Source organism: Henckelia pumila, chromosome 1, assembly GCF_033568475.1.
Source record: "Henckelia pumila isolate YLH828 chromosome 1, ASM3356847v2, whole genome shotgun sequence".
NCBI lineage: Eukaryota > Viridiplantae > Streptophyta > Magnoliopsida > Lamiales > Gesneriaceae > Henckelia > Henckelia pumila.
The window spans coordinates 102,188,556-102,206,337 of NC_133120.1; the positions used below are offsets into that span (position 1 = coordinate 102,188,556).

At 32.4% G+C, this 17,782-nt stretch overlaps 1 protein-coding gene across 1 annotated transcript; it reads left to right on the forward strand.

Annotated features, from left to right (window-relative positions):
- Window positions 1–3,933: 3,933 nt before the first annotated feature.
- On the forward strand, window positions 3,934–11,930 carry LOC140880475 (chaperone protein dnaJ 13). The gene is made up of 13 exons (XM_073284962.1): window positions 3,934–4,133; window positions 5,301–5,587; window positions 6,092–6,289; window positions 6,383–6,497; window positions 7,216–7,302; window positions 7,572–7,660; window positions 8,832–8,916; window positions 9,133–9,186; window positions 9,658–9,738; window positions 10,256–10,333; window positions 10,753–10,992; window positions 11,416–11,523; window positions 11,599–11,930. Exons 1-13 carry the CDS (start codon window positions 3,990–3,992, stop codon window positions 11,653–11,655), a joined length of 1,623 nt encoding a protein of 540 aa, XP_073141063.1. The 5' UTR covers window positions 3,934–3,989; the 3' UTR covers window positions 11,656–11,930.
- The last annotated feature ends 5,852 nt before the right edge of the window (window positions 11,931–17,782 follow it).

Below are 17,782 nucleotides of genomic sequence, written 5' to 3' on the forward strand. Positions count from 1 at the left end.
ATTTTCAAATATCTTTCAAATACTCCAAATCTCGGCTTATGGTATTCGAAAAATTCTTTCTTTGATTTAAAAGCATATTGTGATGCCGACTTTGGTGGATATGAGGTGGACAGAAAAAGCACTAGTGGAACTTGTTTCTTTTTAGGAAACTGTTTAGTTTTTTGGTTTTCGAAAAAGCAAAATTGTGTTGCGTTATCAACAACCGAAGCCGAATATATGGCTGCTAGTAGTTGTTGTGCGCAAATTCCTTGGATGAAGCATCAATTGATCGACTATGGCATCTCTTTTTCAAAAATTCCTATTCTTTGTGATAACACTAGCGCCATATGTCTTACAAAGAATCCGATTCAACATTCGCGCACCAAACATATTGACATTCGTCATCATTTTATTCGTGACCACATCGAACGAAAATGAAGTTGAACTTCAATATGTTGACACGTCAAATCAAATTGCTGATATTTTTACAAAACCACTAGATGAAAATACTTTTATTCATTTGCGTGGTGAACTTGGCATGATTGAGTTGTAACCGCTTGTAGACATAAGTTTAAATTTAATGTCATATTAAGGGGGAGCTTAATATTAAATTCGAGCAATTTAATGTTGGATAATACAAATTAATTGTATTTATTCAAAGTTATAAAGCTCATATTTTATGTGAAATTTATGTGTTGCTTTTTAGAAATTATATTTCAATTCTCTTGTTTTGCATTTACTTTTTCAGTCTTTTTGATTATCACAAAAATGGGGAGAATTAGTTTGGTTAAAAATTTTAACTAAGGGGGAGAGTTAGTTCGGTTAAATGCATGAAGAATAAAATTGGTTATTTGATAAACAAATTTTTAATTCTCTTCTTAGCTAATTGTTTAATTTAGGGGAAGTTTTATTCATGCAATTATATTGTGCAAATTTAAATTATTTATTTAATATTGTACATTTATTTCTCCTATTTAATCAAGTTTTGTGATCATCAAAAAGGGGGAGATTGTTACGCCTTAAATGCATACAAATCTCGTGTTATGAGATTAATGTTTTTAATGCATTAACAAGTCTCATAATATTATGTTTTGATGGTTACAAAACTCGGTTAATTGTTACTAACCATTTAAAGTGAGATTTTACAGATTAGATTTATTGATGATTAAATTCTTGGAAGCTATTTTGAAGCTATACATATATTTATAAAGTCTTGTATTGCTCATTGAATGGATGAAACATTGTTAAGAGATATGAAGAAAAAGACAAGAAAAAGCCAAAGTATGAAGCAGCAACTTCCGAAAATTATTGGGAATTTTTTAGGCATTAAAATCCGATCTTCATCGGTCATAATCGTGATGAGGAAGTTTTACATGTGCTGTCCAAATTTGAGAGCAATCCAACGGCTAGATATGAATTTATAATTTTTCCACAAAGTTGTGCAGTACCTATTTCTACAGAACTTGAAGTGAAGGATGAATAATCAACTTCTGAAAATTACTGGACGTGCTTGAGACATCCAAATCAAATCTTCACCAATCAAAATCAATATCAGGATGTTTTAAAACTTATATCAAAATTTCATATCAATCCAACGGCTAGATATGAAGTTATGATTTTTCCACAAAGGTTGCACAGTACCTATTTCTGCAGAACATGAAGCAAATGATGAAGATTTAACTTCAGAAATTAACTGGGATTGTTTGAGACATCCAAATCAAATCTCCACCAATCAGATTCAAATTAGGATGTTTTACAACCTCTGTCCAAAATTCAGATCAATCCAACGGATGTATATGGAGATATGAATTTTTCAAATTTGTTGCATAGAACAAGTTTGAAAACTTGATGAACTGACTTCCAAAAATTACTGGAAATGTTTGACTTGTTAAATCAAATCTTCACCGTTCAGAATGAAGAACTAGATGTTTTAAAGCTTCAGTTCAAATTTCAGATCAATCCAACGGTTAGATTGGAATATATGATTTTTCCACAAAATCCGCTCAGTGCTGGGAAAAAGTAGGCAGCGGTACCGAACACTTTTTGTCACTCCTTGACTTCTTAACACACGCTCCAAGCACTCAACTCAGATTCAAATCTTTGCCAACTATAAATAAAGGCCATCCAAGTTCATTTGGAGATATCCCAACTCATCTTTTCTCTCCTTTGCAAGCAATTTTTCACTATCAAAGTGTGTGTGTGATATATTCAAGTATTTGAGAGTGTTTGTAAAAATAGTTTGTGAGTTGGTTGTGCTATTGCTGTAAACACTTGAGTGTGAAGCCAAGTGTGTTGTGCTATCGTTGTAAGAACTTGAGTGTGAAGCCAAGTGTGGTGTGTTGAGGCTATCCTTGGAGCCCTTAAGGCCAAGAGTTTGAGTTGTATCGGCGCGGTGATCGTGTCAAGTTTTACGGCTATCCTTGGAGCCATCAAGGCCAAGAAATTGAAGTGCTAGTGAATCCTTGGTTAATCGATCTTAACCAAAAAAGGGAGACGTAGACGATTATCGTCGAACTTCCATAAACATATCCTATCTCATTTATCGCTTTATTTCTTTTACGCATTTATTTACCGCATTTATTTTTGATTGCTTTAAGTTTTCCGCTTGCGTATTTGCATAATCGCTTTAAATTGCTAAAGTTGCCAATAGAACCTAAATCCCCCCATTAGGTTCTAACAATAAATAGTATAGATAGATAATATAATATTTATTTTAAAAACATTTGATTTTAATGTGATATATATTTTATTTTTATTTTTAGCAATTTGAAAGGTTTGTGAGTTTGTTTTGTAATTTAATATTGAGCATCTCAAGAAATCATATAATTTATTTATCTTACACATTAAATAGAGAATATATATATCTTTTACCAAAAACGAAAAAAATACACACAAACAATTGCATTTAAATTAGAAACACCACACCTTAAAAACAAATCAATAAAAAAAACACACAAAATGAACAAAACAAACTTTATAAAAACCTAAAAAACATTAATCACACATAAAATATCATTAGTGTCATGATTCGATCGTTCCATCCAACATGAACAATTATTGAACTTCAACAATCTCTTTTCCAATAATTGAACTCTTTGCAATAAGTGAAAATTGAACTCATGACTTTGGCTCTGATACCAATTGTAGGATCGAACGTTTGTTACGTTATCAAAAACTATAACTGGTGGTAATGGTGCAACTCAAATTTTTTAAAACCGCACAATAGTTTAAGCGACATGGTTCGATCGCTCTACCAAACAAATACCGTTATTACACTCTAACAATTCGATTATGAAACATCAATTTATACGATTATAATTACTTATGATTTATAGTTCAACCAACAACAAAATACCTAGTTCAGGATAAAGATGGCGAATCTATTATAAATTTATAACAACCCCTACCATATCCCTAATTTATTTCATGATACGGTAAATAGCAAACTGAATAAAAAGAATAATAAAAAAGCACATTGAATAAATCAATATTTGTAATACTATAAAAAAAATTTGAAAATAAAAACAGCCGCAACAACAATAAAATCAAACTAGAGATGAGCAAAATTTCTATAAAATCGAAATGAGCGATGGGACCGATTTTGACATTTACATCGATCAATTTGATTTAGTTTTAGGTATTTTCGTAAACTATTGAATAACCCGATCGAATAGCTAGAGCTTTAAAATTCAATAATGTACATTATTTTTTTAATTAAAAACTATTGTTTTATTCCTGGCCCCTAAAAAAAGAAAATCAGTTTAATCTGAATACAAACAGAAACAATCGATTTTCATTGTAATTGCAGGAACCGAGCAAGATAGTGGCGGCACTATAATTGGCATTAAAATAAAAAGATATATTTCTTGTGGAACAATTAATTAATTAATCCACATAAATAAATAAATAAATAAAAATTAATTAATTAATCCACATAAATAAATAAATAAAATGCTAAAACCCTAAACCCCTTCTTCTTCTTCTTCTGAAATTCACAGTAAATTGAGGACATGAAGGAGCAAAATGAGGAATCCAACAACAGAGAACTCTATGCGTTGCTTCACATATCGCCACAAGCATCTGACGAAGAAATCAGGAGGGCTTATCGTCAATGGGCTCAAGTCTATCATCCTGACAAATACCAAGCTCCCCAAGTACAAAAACAGCTCTCTCCTTTTTCATTTCGCGGCTATCGATTGTTTCGATACATTTCGCGGATATTTAGTCAGGTTTTGTCATTGATTTAGTGAGACAAACTCGATGATTTGTTTTCTTAACTGATGGCAATGTATTCTGTTAGTGTTAGAAAGCTAGAACAGTTGAGTTTTCGTCAGGTTTGTGAGAATTTGTTAATTACGCCTCAGTATTGGTTATCCGAAGGTAACTACTGTATCGAAAGGTAAGGTGTTAAACACTTGTGGCCTAAAACTATGTTTGATGCTCTAACCTAAATTTGTCCACTTTGTTTCGGTTTCTGATGAAATTGCCTTGATTCTTAGGTTGAATTGTTGAGGTGGCAATTAGGTACAGTTCAAGTTTGAAAATAAGATTTAGCAATTGATGCGTGTTAAGAGGGTGTAAAATTATATGGGGTGCAAATATGAAGTTTTAATCAGATGCTAGGTGCACCAAGGCATGCTGGCTTTTTAACATTGAAGTGGGAAGGATCTAATAACCTAGGCATGCGTCTAATCTAACCAAACCTTTAAGGTAGCGTTTGCAACTTCTAAAAATAAGTGATTATGGAGATTGTCTTTACAAATTTGTGAAGAAAATCTTCATAATCACTTAAATTTAGAAGTTGCAAACACTACCTAAGTAAGTTTCAATAGCATATTACGGTTCTTATAAATACTACAAATTTAGAATGCTGATGAGCAGAAAATCAAGACAACAGTTTGAATCACTTGCTTGATTTTTTCATTCATAGTTCATACCTACGATCTTTGACTTTATCCATCAAGAAAACACGTGGATGTACAAGAGACAATCGTTGAACCGTAGAAACATGTACTCATTAGATGAACCAGGATTTTCACATCAAATAAGGCAATTTTTGTTACCTATAAAACAAGAATTTGATAAGAGGATTTAAAAGAAAAAAAGAGAATGCCGTATTGGAAAAACACCAAGATGCCATCTCCTAGGTGTGAATTGAGAACTGTTTCCTAAACCAACAAAAATCCTTGAAACTCATGATCAGTAACATTAGATTCCGTTCACTGAATAATATGCCAGATATGTAACATCGCTTATTTGTTTAACCTGATTAAGCTTTTTTTGTTGTACAACAAGAATTACTCTACTTAGTTGTTTTTCAGATGAAGGAAATTGCCACAGAGAACTTTCAACGAATATGTGAAGCATATGAGATTTTAACTGATGAAAATAAAAGGTTGATATATGATATATATGGAATGGAGGGATTGACGTCTGGCCTTGAGCTTGGCCCCAGACTTAGCAAAGTAGAGGAGATCAAGGAAGAGCTTGAGAGGCTGAAGCGCCAGAGAGACCAAGAAAAGGTCTCTGCACATGTACGATCATCTGGCTCTATTCTAGCTAATTTGTCATTGCCCGAATTTTTAGATGGTGACGGCATTATGAAAGGGTACATCCTTTGTTCTCTAAATCCTCCCTGACTTTCAATTTGAATGTTATGATGTTTTGTTTTTGCTGGTTTGTTTTCGGGAAACTTCTACTTTGCATGAATCACAATGCACAGTATGACTGACATATAGCCTAGAATAAAATATTCTCACTCTGTTGCTGTTCATCCCTTCTTCATAACTGGCCGAGCTGTTCTATAAATTGGGCATTTGCATGACTGATGATTTTCTCTCCTTAAGTATGTGGTCTACCTCAAATTCAGATGTTCTGTCATCGAACAGTTCTTTTGATCATTTGGCTTGTACAAATCCAAAGATTTGATAGTTGTAGCTTTTTATGCAAGTTTCTACTCCATGAAAAATTTTGCTTAAAAAGATTAAACATGGAAACAGCCTCATGTTTGTATCCAGTCTTAGTTGCATTCTCAACTGGAGAATCCAACTGCACATTCATTTCCATGTCTTCTCTTTTCTCACCCTCTGTTAATGTTCATGTTGAATGTCAGGATGGCTATGGCTAGTGAAGTTCAATCACAAATATCCAAATCTAATTCTATTTCTATTGGTGGAAATTTGGCTGTTAAAGGATATTCTGGGGTTGGTGGTGCCACAGCTGTCTTTAGGCATCAATTATCACCAGTTTCTTCTGTGGAACTAATGGGATCTTTGGGTTTGCAATCACTATTAGGAATTCAAACTTCACGGTGGGGTTATGTCTTTGCCCAATAGGTATATTATCTCTTCTTAGATGAAAGTTTTTTCACTCACTAACCTGTTCTTTATCTATTTTTTTGCAGCCAGTTGTCTGTCCACTCTACAGCAACCGCTGGTGTTACAATGTCTCTGAAAGATGGCACATTGAATCTTTCGAACACCTGGACCCGTCAACTGTCAGAGACAACAAATGGAAATGTTAGAATTTCTGTGATACTTTGTTATTTATGGATTGAAGTGATTAATGCGCATGAACTTTTGTCCTTGTAGTTTTTCAGGAACTTGTGATAATTCTTGGGATTGAAAGAGCTTTAGTTGATTATATTAGTTTTATTGCAAACAAATATTTCAATGCATTGTGTTTGTGGTTTCGTGCTATAAATACATGCAAGTCGGAGGAGTTTCAACTTTCAAGTTATTAGCTACTCCAAAATTTTTTGTGGAGTCCCACCCCTTGAAAACCCTAAGGACGGGACAATCGCTGTTGATGGCATTCACTCACATAACAGCATTTGCCAAATGTATCTTAACCAAATCTATAATGTGAACATGGGTCCAGATTATCGATATTGACCTGATGTTTCACTTTTCTAAGGTTCCTCTTTCTTCTGTGTAAACTTTCAACAAAATAATTAATGCTAGGTCCATAAGTTCAAGAGAAGAACTTAAAGCTAAAAGATTAGCCCATTAGTTGGGAGATCCTCCTAGACTTACCACTCCGCAATTTCTTGTGGAATCGATATAGAACCAACACAACTTGTTTACTCGTGCAACGCATGGGAATGGAGTTGTATTACCTTTGTCATATTTCGGTTGGTCTCAACGAACTCTTAAACAATACCAAGTATTTTGACCTTAAGATTTATTATTCTCCCACTTTACTAGTGACTCGTTTAATTTTTTTTTTGACTTACAGATCCAACTTGCTTTAGGTTCTGAGTCTTCCATAGGTGTTGGATGGCGAAGGAAAGCAGAAAAAATGTCTGCTTCGGGAGAGGTTAAGGTAGCATTGCTTTTAAATTTCAATTGTTTGTGATGTACTTCACTTTATTTATTTCTGAGTAGGTAATACATATTTCTTAACCAATTAAAAGTCGCATTATTTGCATCCAGTTTTTCCTTGTCGATATAGAAGAACCAGTTTCCCGATCCCTTCATTTTATATGTGATTTCTTCGTGTACAGTATACTGTACCAATATTACCATCATTTACAATTGATGAGTGCTTTTTCATTCTTATTTTAATACTAATCTCATTGTCCGATGCTGTAGCTTGGCACAAGCTCATTTGGTGCAACTGCTCAATACACTCACCGCTTTTCCTCAAAGTCACATGGGCGCATTGCAGGCACAGTGGGAAGGTGTCTCTTGCTTTTGTTTGTTTGAACCGACTGTTTGATGCTATCTGGACTATTTCATGCGAATTTCACTCTCTGCATTTCAATTGCAAAACTGCCCATGTTCATGTACCTTTCATGAAGCATTTGAGCTTCGTTTTTTTTTTCCCTTCCTTTTTCCAAAAAACAATTAAAATCTTTAATTTGGAATGAAAAATAAATGGTAAGGATCAGCTTTCCCTGAGTTAATGCCATCAACAAGCTATCATAGAAGATATTCCACTTATTGTTTTTACTTTCTCCGCGAATCTTAACTCTTGGTTTAGAGAAATAGCCATTCAAAAAGAAGTAACCTAGAGGAATTAGAATGTCAAAAAACTTAGGGAAATGTACGTCAACATTCTTTTTACTGCTTGAAAGATATGTATGTTTATAGATCATTATAATAGAAAACTGTGTAATTTAACTTTTGTATATCAAATTATCATGAACAAAAAGTGCATGGACTTGTCAAGAATGAAAAGCATCATTACACAATTTATTGGAAAAGTACTTCAAGTATACCATAAAAAAATTAATGATAAATCTATCACCGATTGATGTGATCCCCATGAATACCTATCTAAATGAGGGCCAACAACTTGATTGCCTATTCATACTAATTAAACGTTATAGACGATGCTAACAACGCATCCTAATTTTTTGAACCATATAACAATCGAACTGCTACATATCAATAGCTCCTCCAACAGGGATTAATTATTATTTCCTTGTTCTAACTCCAAATAAGTGCACAAACTTGCAATTCATGATAGTCGAAGACTTTGGCACTAATGCCAATTGGCACCAAGTCTTTGTTGTTTTAGTAGATGCTATAGCTTGTAGTAATGTTGTAACTCAAAATTTTTTAAACATTACAGCTGCCCAAACGTCATTTTGCAATTGCTCTCCCATTAGGACAATGATTAGTTCCGACAATAATAAAGAAACATTGTTGCTTCATTCTTAACAACATTACAGATGCACAATTATTAGATTGTCCGACTAGTGCTACATAGGATGTATGCAGTGATATCATCCATAAGAAATTTTATTTCCTCTTCGAGCTAGAAACTATGTTTAGTTTGCAGTGACTTTGTATTTGCATATCACATTTCTTAAAACCAAACTTATGTCATCCTCTATTTCTCTGCAGTGCTGCGCTTGCATTTGAAATTGGAGGTGGAAGAAAGATATCCAAGTTCAGTACCATTCGAATGTTGTATTCCATTGGAATTCAGGTACCCATATGCATTGTCAACATACATTTCAGTTACCTCTGTGGTTTTATGAAAGTGTAGGCCAACCTCTTCTTTCTGGCATGAAGGATGTTGGAAACTTGCATGGACTGTTATTCTTATGTTGAATTTCAGTTTTGTTTGCATATTTTCGAAAACATTCTAGCTTCTGAGCAAATTTTTTCCACCATCTTTTATTCTTAACATTTATGTTGATAGGGAATTCTTTGGAAATTTGAATTGCATCGTGGAGGACAAAAGCTGGTTGTTCCTGTAAGTGCTTTCTCAAACAATCTAAAATTACTCAAATGTTTAATTATTGTATTTTATCAAATTTCTGGTCTCTTTTCATGTTAACGTGATAAGATAGCCGACCTCATATAGTGTTCGTGGTTTAGATTCTAATTCTTCTGGTTTCTGCATAAGATTGTGCTTTTGAAATACTACCCATTCCAATCCTACTTAAAAGGAAAGATCTTCCATAGACTTTCAAGAAGAAATAGAGATTTATGCGACTCTCGTGTAATGTAAACATGCGACAGAATAGGGATGTCATTTTATTTGTGCGAGTGTGTCATTTTTTAGTTCTTTTGCAGATCAAGTGGCTCAGAGGCATGCTAACTTGATTATCTACGTAAAGAGCTATCAGAACTTGGACTTTTTAACAATCTGAATGACGTCTATTATTTGTTAATATCATCCACAAAGGTCTCATGAAATTTAAATATGTACCATTGTGTGCAGATATTGCTGTCCGATGATTTGAATCCGCTCTTTGCTGCTGGAGCATTCGTATTTCCAGTTTCGCTGTATTTTACGCTGAAGGTTAGCTTAGCCCGTGGGTTGACATGAAAAATAGCCACTTATGTTTTCAGAGCATTATTAACTGCGATTTTCTTTAAATCATCTAGCGGTTCTCCCAACTTATTAGGCTACTTAAATGGTTAGATGAAACCAGATCTTTGTTGAGAAGTGGATCTCAGCATGGTGGTTGGTTTGATTTTGTTCTTTGAATCTGTGTTTGCAATGTGTGGACATATGTAATTGGCATCCTCATGGTAAAGTCACTTCTATCTTATCTGAGGAGACAATGGGATGCCCTTAAAAATGTTAATGACCACTAGGTCATGTTGTGTGCTACCGTTAGTTTCATGCCTGCAGGCAAATGTTGGATGATGATGACCAGTTTTAGTATCTGTTTTTTTTTATCATGTTTATTGTCCTTTGGTTGTTAATTAAATTTTTACGTGACCATATCAATCATTTTTCTTTTTGGATATTTAGTTGTTTTCTTGTCCAGTTGAATTATATATATGTTTGTTGATAATATCCATATTTTCAGAACTTTGTCCTCAAACCTTATTATCTTAGAAGGGAAAAACAAAAGGCTTTGGAGAATGTTGAGAAGACTCGAAGTCAGGTACTTTATTGTTGTGTTTTTGTTGGTAAATGCTGCAGAGAGTTAATTTTTTTGCCATTTACAATTAAAAATTGTGTATCCTTGCAATTCAAGGGCCATTGAGAGACCAAAGTTTGTGTTGCCACACTCTAGTGAGGCCTTGTGGTGGTTTGGGAACAGTTAGTTCTCTGTACGGTAACTTGTTTTATGGCACTAGACAAATTGGTGTAGTTTTATGATTCTTTGACCAATTCAGTTGTTGGTGGAACTTTGTAAAGCTTACTTCTGTAGTGGAGTCGTGTATCTTATTGCTTGTTTTTATTTTAACTGAGCACTGATTTGTCTTTGCAGGAGCTTTTAACCTTCTCCCTCCGTACTATATTTCAAACCGCAGCTACGTTATCTGATATTTGTTTTCTGTTTTGGTTTTCTTGGCACAGGTTCAAGAGGCAAGAGGGGCAGCTCAGAAAGCTCAACAGCTGTTACAAAATGTGGCTGATAGGAGAAGAAACAAGCAGTTAGAAAGGGGGGGAATGGTGGTTACAAAGGCGTTTTATGGAAATAGTAAAGCCATGTCTGATAGACATAAATTGGAAGAAACAGGAGATGAAATGGCTTCACAAATCATAAACGTCACAGTACCTCTAAATTTTCTTGTTAATGATTCTGGGCAACTCAAGGTTGGTCATGTGTGTTGCGTTTGTATGTGTGTGAGGGTCTACGTTTATGTGTTGTATGTGACGGTTAACTAGTGACTAAATATGTATATATTCTATGCAGTTTTGTTTTATTCAAACACCATTTTTGCCTCATCAGTACAAATATGGACACTACCATAGCATTTTCCTCGTGTAAAATGAACTTTTAACACGAGAAGCATTTATTACCTCCCAAACAAATGGAGTGACATCTCATGTTGGAATATGTTTTAGTTTAGATTGCTTGTAATCCTCAAGATCTCTGATTAATCATCAGTTTTATTAACATTCAGTTCTTTAGGAATAACGGGTTGAAGTTGTGTTTTTTTTTTTGGGTTTGGTACTAAAGAGTAAAGATCCTTGAAGATACTTTTATAAGATACTTATTTTTACATGTTTGTGCAGCTTCATGAGGGTGTGAAAAAATCGGGAATAATGGGCTTTTGTGATCCCTGTCCGGAAGAAACTAAGCAGTTGTATGTGGAGTATACATATGGTGCCAGCAGATACGAGGTAACTGTTTCAACTTATCAATTATACTTTATATCCGGGGTATTTGATGCTTAAATTTGCTTTTGATTTCATCAGGTCATTGTAGACGATTATGAGGAGTTACTAATACCCCAGGAGAGACACAAAGTTTAAAGGTTTACATATATTCTGGACAGTGGTTTCGATTTTTCTTCATTTTTTGTATTGTTTTTTCTTTTTGTGGGGCGGGGGTTAACTCTAGTTTGATTGTCAAAGGAATAAGGTTACGGGAAATTAACTGACCCCTGAGTCAAATCACAAGTAGTTCTGGATTTTTGAGTCACACAACAATTCTTTTTCTACATGACTGTACTCATCGGCCGCATCATTGTAACCATGAAATACATTTTGAAGTTGATTAGTCATCTATGAAGCTTTGCGTTGTGAAAGGAATTGTTTTGTTAGCTTGAACTATATTTTTCAATGTATTTGTAAGGATCAAAGGTTTCGGCATGGGGCTTAAACGTTGCTTCATCATTCCTATACTTGACACGGATGCTTTATTTATTTATTTTGACCATAAAGGAATTTTGGTGCTGGCCGCAATTTTCCACTTGTTCCATAACTCTTGGGATCCAATATTTTGTTGTTCATCAAGAGTGTCAATTCTTGTTGTATGCGTATCACTATACTGAGATTGTGCCAGATGGTGATGATTATAGTGGGTGGGTGCAATGTAGTCAAATTTTGATGTTTAATATTCGTGGCTGCACTAAAATCACTCTACTTTTCACCGTTAGCTCTCAATCCATGAAGAAAAACATCACATGTGAGGCTGACGAAAGTAATTCTGATATTTGGGTTCATAGGCGAGGCTACAATCCAGAAGTTGCAAAGAATCCATGAACTGGTTTTTGTGAAAATAGTGTTTAGTTGGATTTATGAGCAAAACATCTAATACTCTTATATTTAATATTTTCACCTTACAGAATTATGATATATGTATATATATATATATATATATATATATATATATATATATATATATAGCTCCGATTCCCTGCATCTAAGGGTGCAAAAAAACTGTGTGCGAATTCTGATATATGTATATATATATATATATATAGCTTCGATTTCCTGCATCTAAGGGTGCAAAAAAACTGTGTGCGACCGTCGCACACAGTTTTCCTGGGATCAAAATTAATTATATATATATATATATATATAGTAATTTTCAGTTGCCCAACCATTTCTGCCCAACTCGTCCCCGACCACTAAAATCCACTACCGGGTTTTAGTTGTTTTTTTAAAAAAAAAAATTTGTATCACTAAAACCCACTATCGGTTTTTAGTTGTCGGTGATGAGTTGTGCATCATTGGTTGGGCAGCCGAAAATTTTATATATATATATATATATATATATATATTTCAACTATAAGTTTTCAGCTGTCTAACGATGTCTCTCCACTTCATGATCGACAACTAAAATCGGTGGTGGGTTTTAGTGATGCGAAAAATAAAAAAACAAAAACAATTAAAGCCTACCATCGAGTTTTAATGGTTAAAGATGAAGTGGGCAGAAATTTGTTGGACAACTAAAAACTTTTTTATATATATAAAAATAGAATAATCTTTCAAAAAAATTAACTAGCAATTTTTTCGCTTAAAAAACGTCTATAAATAGAAAGACTAATACACTACTATCCATACATACATAAATAGGACATAATTAACTAATTAAGTGTTCCGATTTCTCCACACACAAGTATATAATGTGCTCTCGGTTTTACAATCGTCCGTACATATTCCAATACATAATTAATGTATTTTTTTCGGTTCTTATACACACAGAAACAGATGTATATATAAATGTCTCCGCCTCTTTTCTTTAGCATTTGATTTGAAATGACTTACATATATTCCAGAATACAAATCGTCCATACATATTCCAATACATAATTAATATGTTTTCGATTTCTGCACACAGACATATATATTCCAATAATCAGAGCTAAGGCTGGGATATCAAACCAAAATAATAATACCCAATGAATACCCATGCGGTCATTGCATTGTGGGTGGGTGTTAGAAAAGAAGAGCTGAACGTACATAGTTGTGAACGCCCAACTCCATTATTTATTTTTTTTAAAAAAAATTGTGCATGCACGCGCCAGACACCATGTACACACCATAAGTTGAGTGAAAAGGTGCAGACGCGGGCCCCACGCGTCTGCATCTTTAATATTTTATTTTTTTTTCAATTTTTTAATTTAAATAAAATATAAAAAACAGTAATTAAATTAAAACTAAAATAATTTTATTTTTATTTTTTAGTTAATTAAATTAAAACTAAAAAATAATATTATAATTTTAAAAAATAATTATATTTAGTATAAAATGTAAAGAAAATGTATTTATTTAGTATATAATAATTGTATTCAGGGTTCACGGATTCATGTCACAAAAAAAAAAAAAACAAATTTTGAAGAGAATTGCACTAAAATTCAAAGAATAACATTTTTATGCTATCAAAAATATGATTATAACAGAAAATTTCATAAAAATGAAAACGACAACTAACAAGTTCAAAATCAATTTTATCCAAAAAAAACTCAAGTTTGTGAACTATTTGATGACACATTTCCGTTGTATATCTATGAATTCAAACCCTTTACTGAATTGAAAAGTGAAGACATGGTCGACGAAACAATTTTTTTGGTAAGTTACTTTTGTCTGTTCATTACACTTATTTTCATAATTCTTCGAGATTATTTATAATTTCTATATTATAATTTGTTTCTCTTCATATGCTATTATAGGCAAAATTGTTGCCCGAGATATCCCCAAAATAAAGGGATTGGTGGCAGACTTACAAAACTAATAAATATTGTAGTTGGAGACATTGAGTAAGTAAAATCGAATACTCATATATATATATATATATATATATATATATATATTTTCATGTTTTGCTTCCTAAAAATATTTTGACTATACATTTTTTTTAGAAATAATCAATTGTCATGTACACTATGAGGATATTTTGTTGACGATATAATGAGTTACTTTGGAAAAGCATTAGATGAAGAGTCGGTTATCATCATTCTTAAAATGTACCGTGCAAATACTTATAAAAGTGAAATACGAGTATCAAATACTTACCACATCACGAAAATGATAATAAATGAGGAATCAGATGTGGTTGCAGACTTCAAGAACAGGTAAATTTTCCTGCATTCAATTGTTCATTGTTTCCTTGAATAAAATAATAATCATAACATAATGAGACAAACCATTTATTGTGACATTTAGATTGAGTTTATGCCCTTTATGTAATTAACGAAAATATTATAATCATTTAACTCGTTTTGCATCACTGTGACGTTTAGATTGAGTTCAGAATGCAAAACACCGAACACTGTGAGCACTATGACGCTACCAACTGCCAACAATATTTTAGAAGAAATTTCTACTTCAAAAGCAAATTTCCGAACAACTGAGCAAATTTTTGAGAATCACGAGGTGAATTAAGATAATATTTGTGGAATATGCCATTTCTAATAATATTTAATTGCTTTGTTCTACCTCATTATCGTTCTTATTTTTTCTATAATATATAGGTGGCAAAAATAGAAATTGTGGAAACTAATGGTGACTGGTACCATTTGTTGTGTGTCAAATGTCCAAGGACGATGACCCATGTTGGTGATAGTTTTTATTGTGAAAGATGTAATCAATTCGATGCAAACAGAAAGTTGAGGTGGGTGAAGTTATCATTATATGAATTATTATTATATTATTATTGTTGAGTAAAATTGCAATTTTATTAATTTTAAATATAACAGGTTTAAGATCCAAGTTCGTGTTGTGAAAACACATGCAATGCTCTTTTCTTAATGTGGGATAAGGAATGTGTAGAACTTATTGGAAAAACAACAATGGATTTGAGATATCAGGGCATAAATGAGTTTTTTTTTTTTTTTTATCTAAGTTGTTTTCAATTTATTTATTTATTTTTTTTACCATCTTATGAATTTTCTTACATGAAATAAAAGAAATGTTAACAATAATTAAAAATTTAAAAGTATATAAAATGTGGTAGGAATTCAAACTAAGAGAAGTGCAAGAGGAAATAAATGATTTGGTGAGTCGAAAGATTCTATTCAAAATTCAGGTAAAATCGGGTCAAACACTCGAATTCAATGACTTTTATACTTTCACGAAACTTACATGCGATATGCAAACACTCAAACCCTAAGGGCATCTCCAATGCAACATCATTTTGGTGTATTACGCCAAATTGATGTTGCATTCTTTGCTCCAATCCAGCGCTATTTTTAGCGCCAGGTTGGAGCAAAGCTACAATGTTCGCCAAAATGATGTTGCATTCTTTGCTCCAATCCAGCGCTATTTTTAGTGCCAGGTTGGAGCAAAGCTACAGTGTTGCACTATATTTTGTGCAACACTATAGCTTTGACGCTATCTTTTTCTTTTTCTGTTTGTTTTTGGTTTTTTTGTTTTGTTTTTTTTTGTTTCTAATTTATTCTTTAATTATTGAAATAAATAAAATTAAAATTCATAAATTAAATAATGAGTTTAAATATTTAAATAAATAAAATAAAATATTTAAAAAATTTTAAAATTATTCTGAAAATATATGTAATTAAAAAATTTAATTCATTATTATTTCTACGTAGAAAATATTATTTTAGATATTATTAATATTTTAATTTTTTTGTTTAAAAATATTTTGTGGAATAAATTATTTGTTGTGAATAAAATAATAGAAAATATTCTAAGAATATTTTTTTTAGTGTAAAATTTAGAGTTAATGGGTTGGAGATGAGTTTTGAATTTGGTGCATGAATTACACTATTTGAAGTTAGTGTGACACCAAGATAGCGTAATGAGTTGAAGATGGCCTAAGGGCATCAAAATTTTAATATGTGATGTAGACGGTAGGTAAAAAAACTCGACGACAACTGTTGTATTTAAAAAAGTTTTTCATAATTTGTAATAATTTTTTTCTAACATTAATGCCTCAATCACCGTCGAATTTATGTGTATGTTTTATTACATAACAAAAAAATTTCATATTATCTAATTTTTATTATATTATACGTGAATAACGCTACGTGTATCGCATGAATTGAGATACTAAGTAAGTAATAATTACATCTTAATGTGTCCATACGTATTATTTAATTTAAAAAAGAAAGAAAGTAAGTAATAATTACATCTTAATGTGTCCATACGTATTATTTAATTTAAAAAAGAAAGTGTCAATATGAATTTATGTTTTATGCATTAATATTTATTCAGGTTATTGTATTTTTTTACGGAGCTTTATAATTTATAATATAATATACTCCATTGTTTAAGGTTTATGCGGACATGAATTTTGTATTTTTATGTCAAGTATATTTATTTATTTAATACGAAAAATGCTTTTAAAATTACATTTGTTCTTTCTTTCTTTTTTTTTTTTTCTTTCGATAAATACATTTATATCGAAAAATTGATGGGGATAATTGCATTCGGACCCCCTGTGAAAGTTCTAATTGTCGTAAAACCCCCTGTGATAAATCAATTGGCTTAATGCTCCTCGTAATTTTAAAACTTTGGCAGACGTGCCCTTTTCTCTATTTTAATTAAATTCAATTAGCAAATGTCTGTTATACCCTAATATATAAACAAATAATACATTGTCGTATTCAACAAAAATCTTGAAGGAACATACAGACGCGAGGATGGGTGATTCTCTGACCGCGAACCATAATTTTGAACCAGCGGAGTTTTGAAGAGAAATTGAGACATCGATGTGATCCAAATTATGGAATAGGTGCAGGTACTTATGCTCTTTTTTCTAGTATCATAGATTTAGCAATCGATTTTGACGTTTGGTATGAAGGTGTGTTCAAGAAAAAATTCGAAGGTGTTCATCCGAGAATTTCTTATGTTGGGGGGATAAAACACCAGTTTAAGACAGTGAACTTTGATAGGTTTAATATGAAGGATTTATTTGCTCTTTATAAGCTCTGTGGTTGCAACAAGTTGAATGTTCGATTTTATTATAGGATTCCTGGGTGGGTAATAGAACAGGTTCTGGTAGAAATTATGGGGGATAAAGAGGTCAGTGATATGTATGACTGGTATAAGGAATTAGAAGTGGTAACTATTTGGATTGAGGAGACAATGCCATTGCCTGATATGGTTTTGGACCCAGATGGAAATGTTGTTGATGCAGTGGAGTTTATACACTCAAAACCAGTAGGTTATATTGAATATCACAAGGAATCTG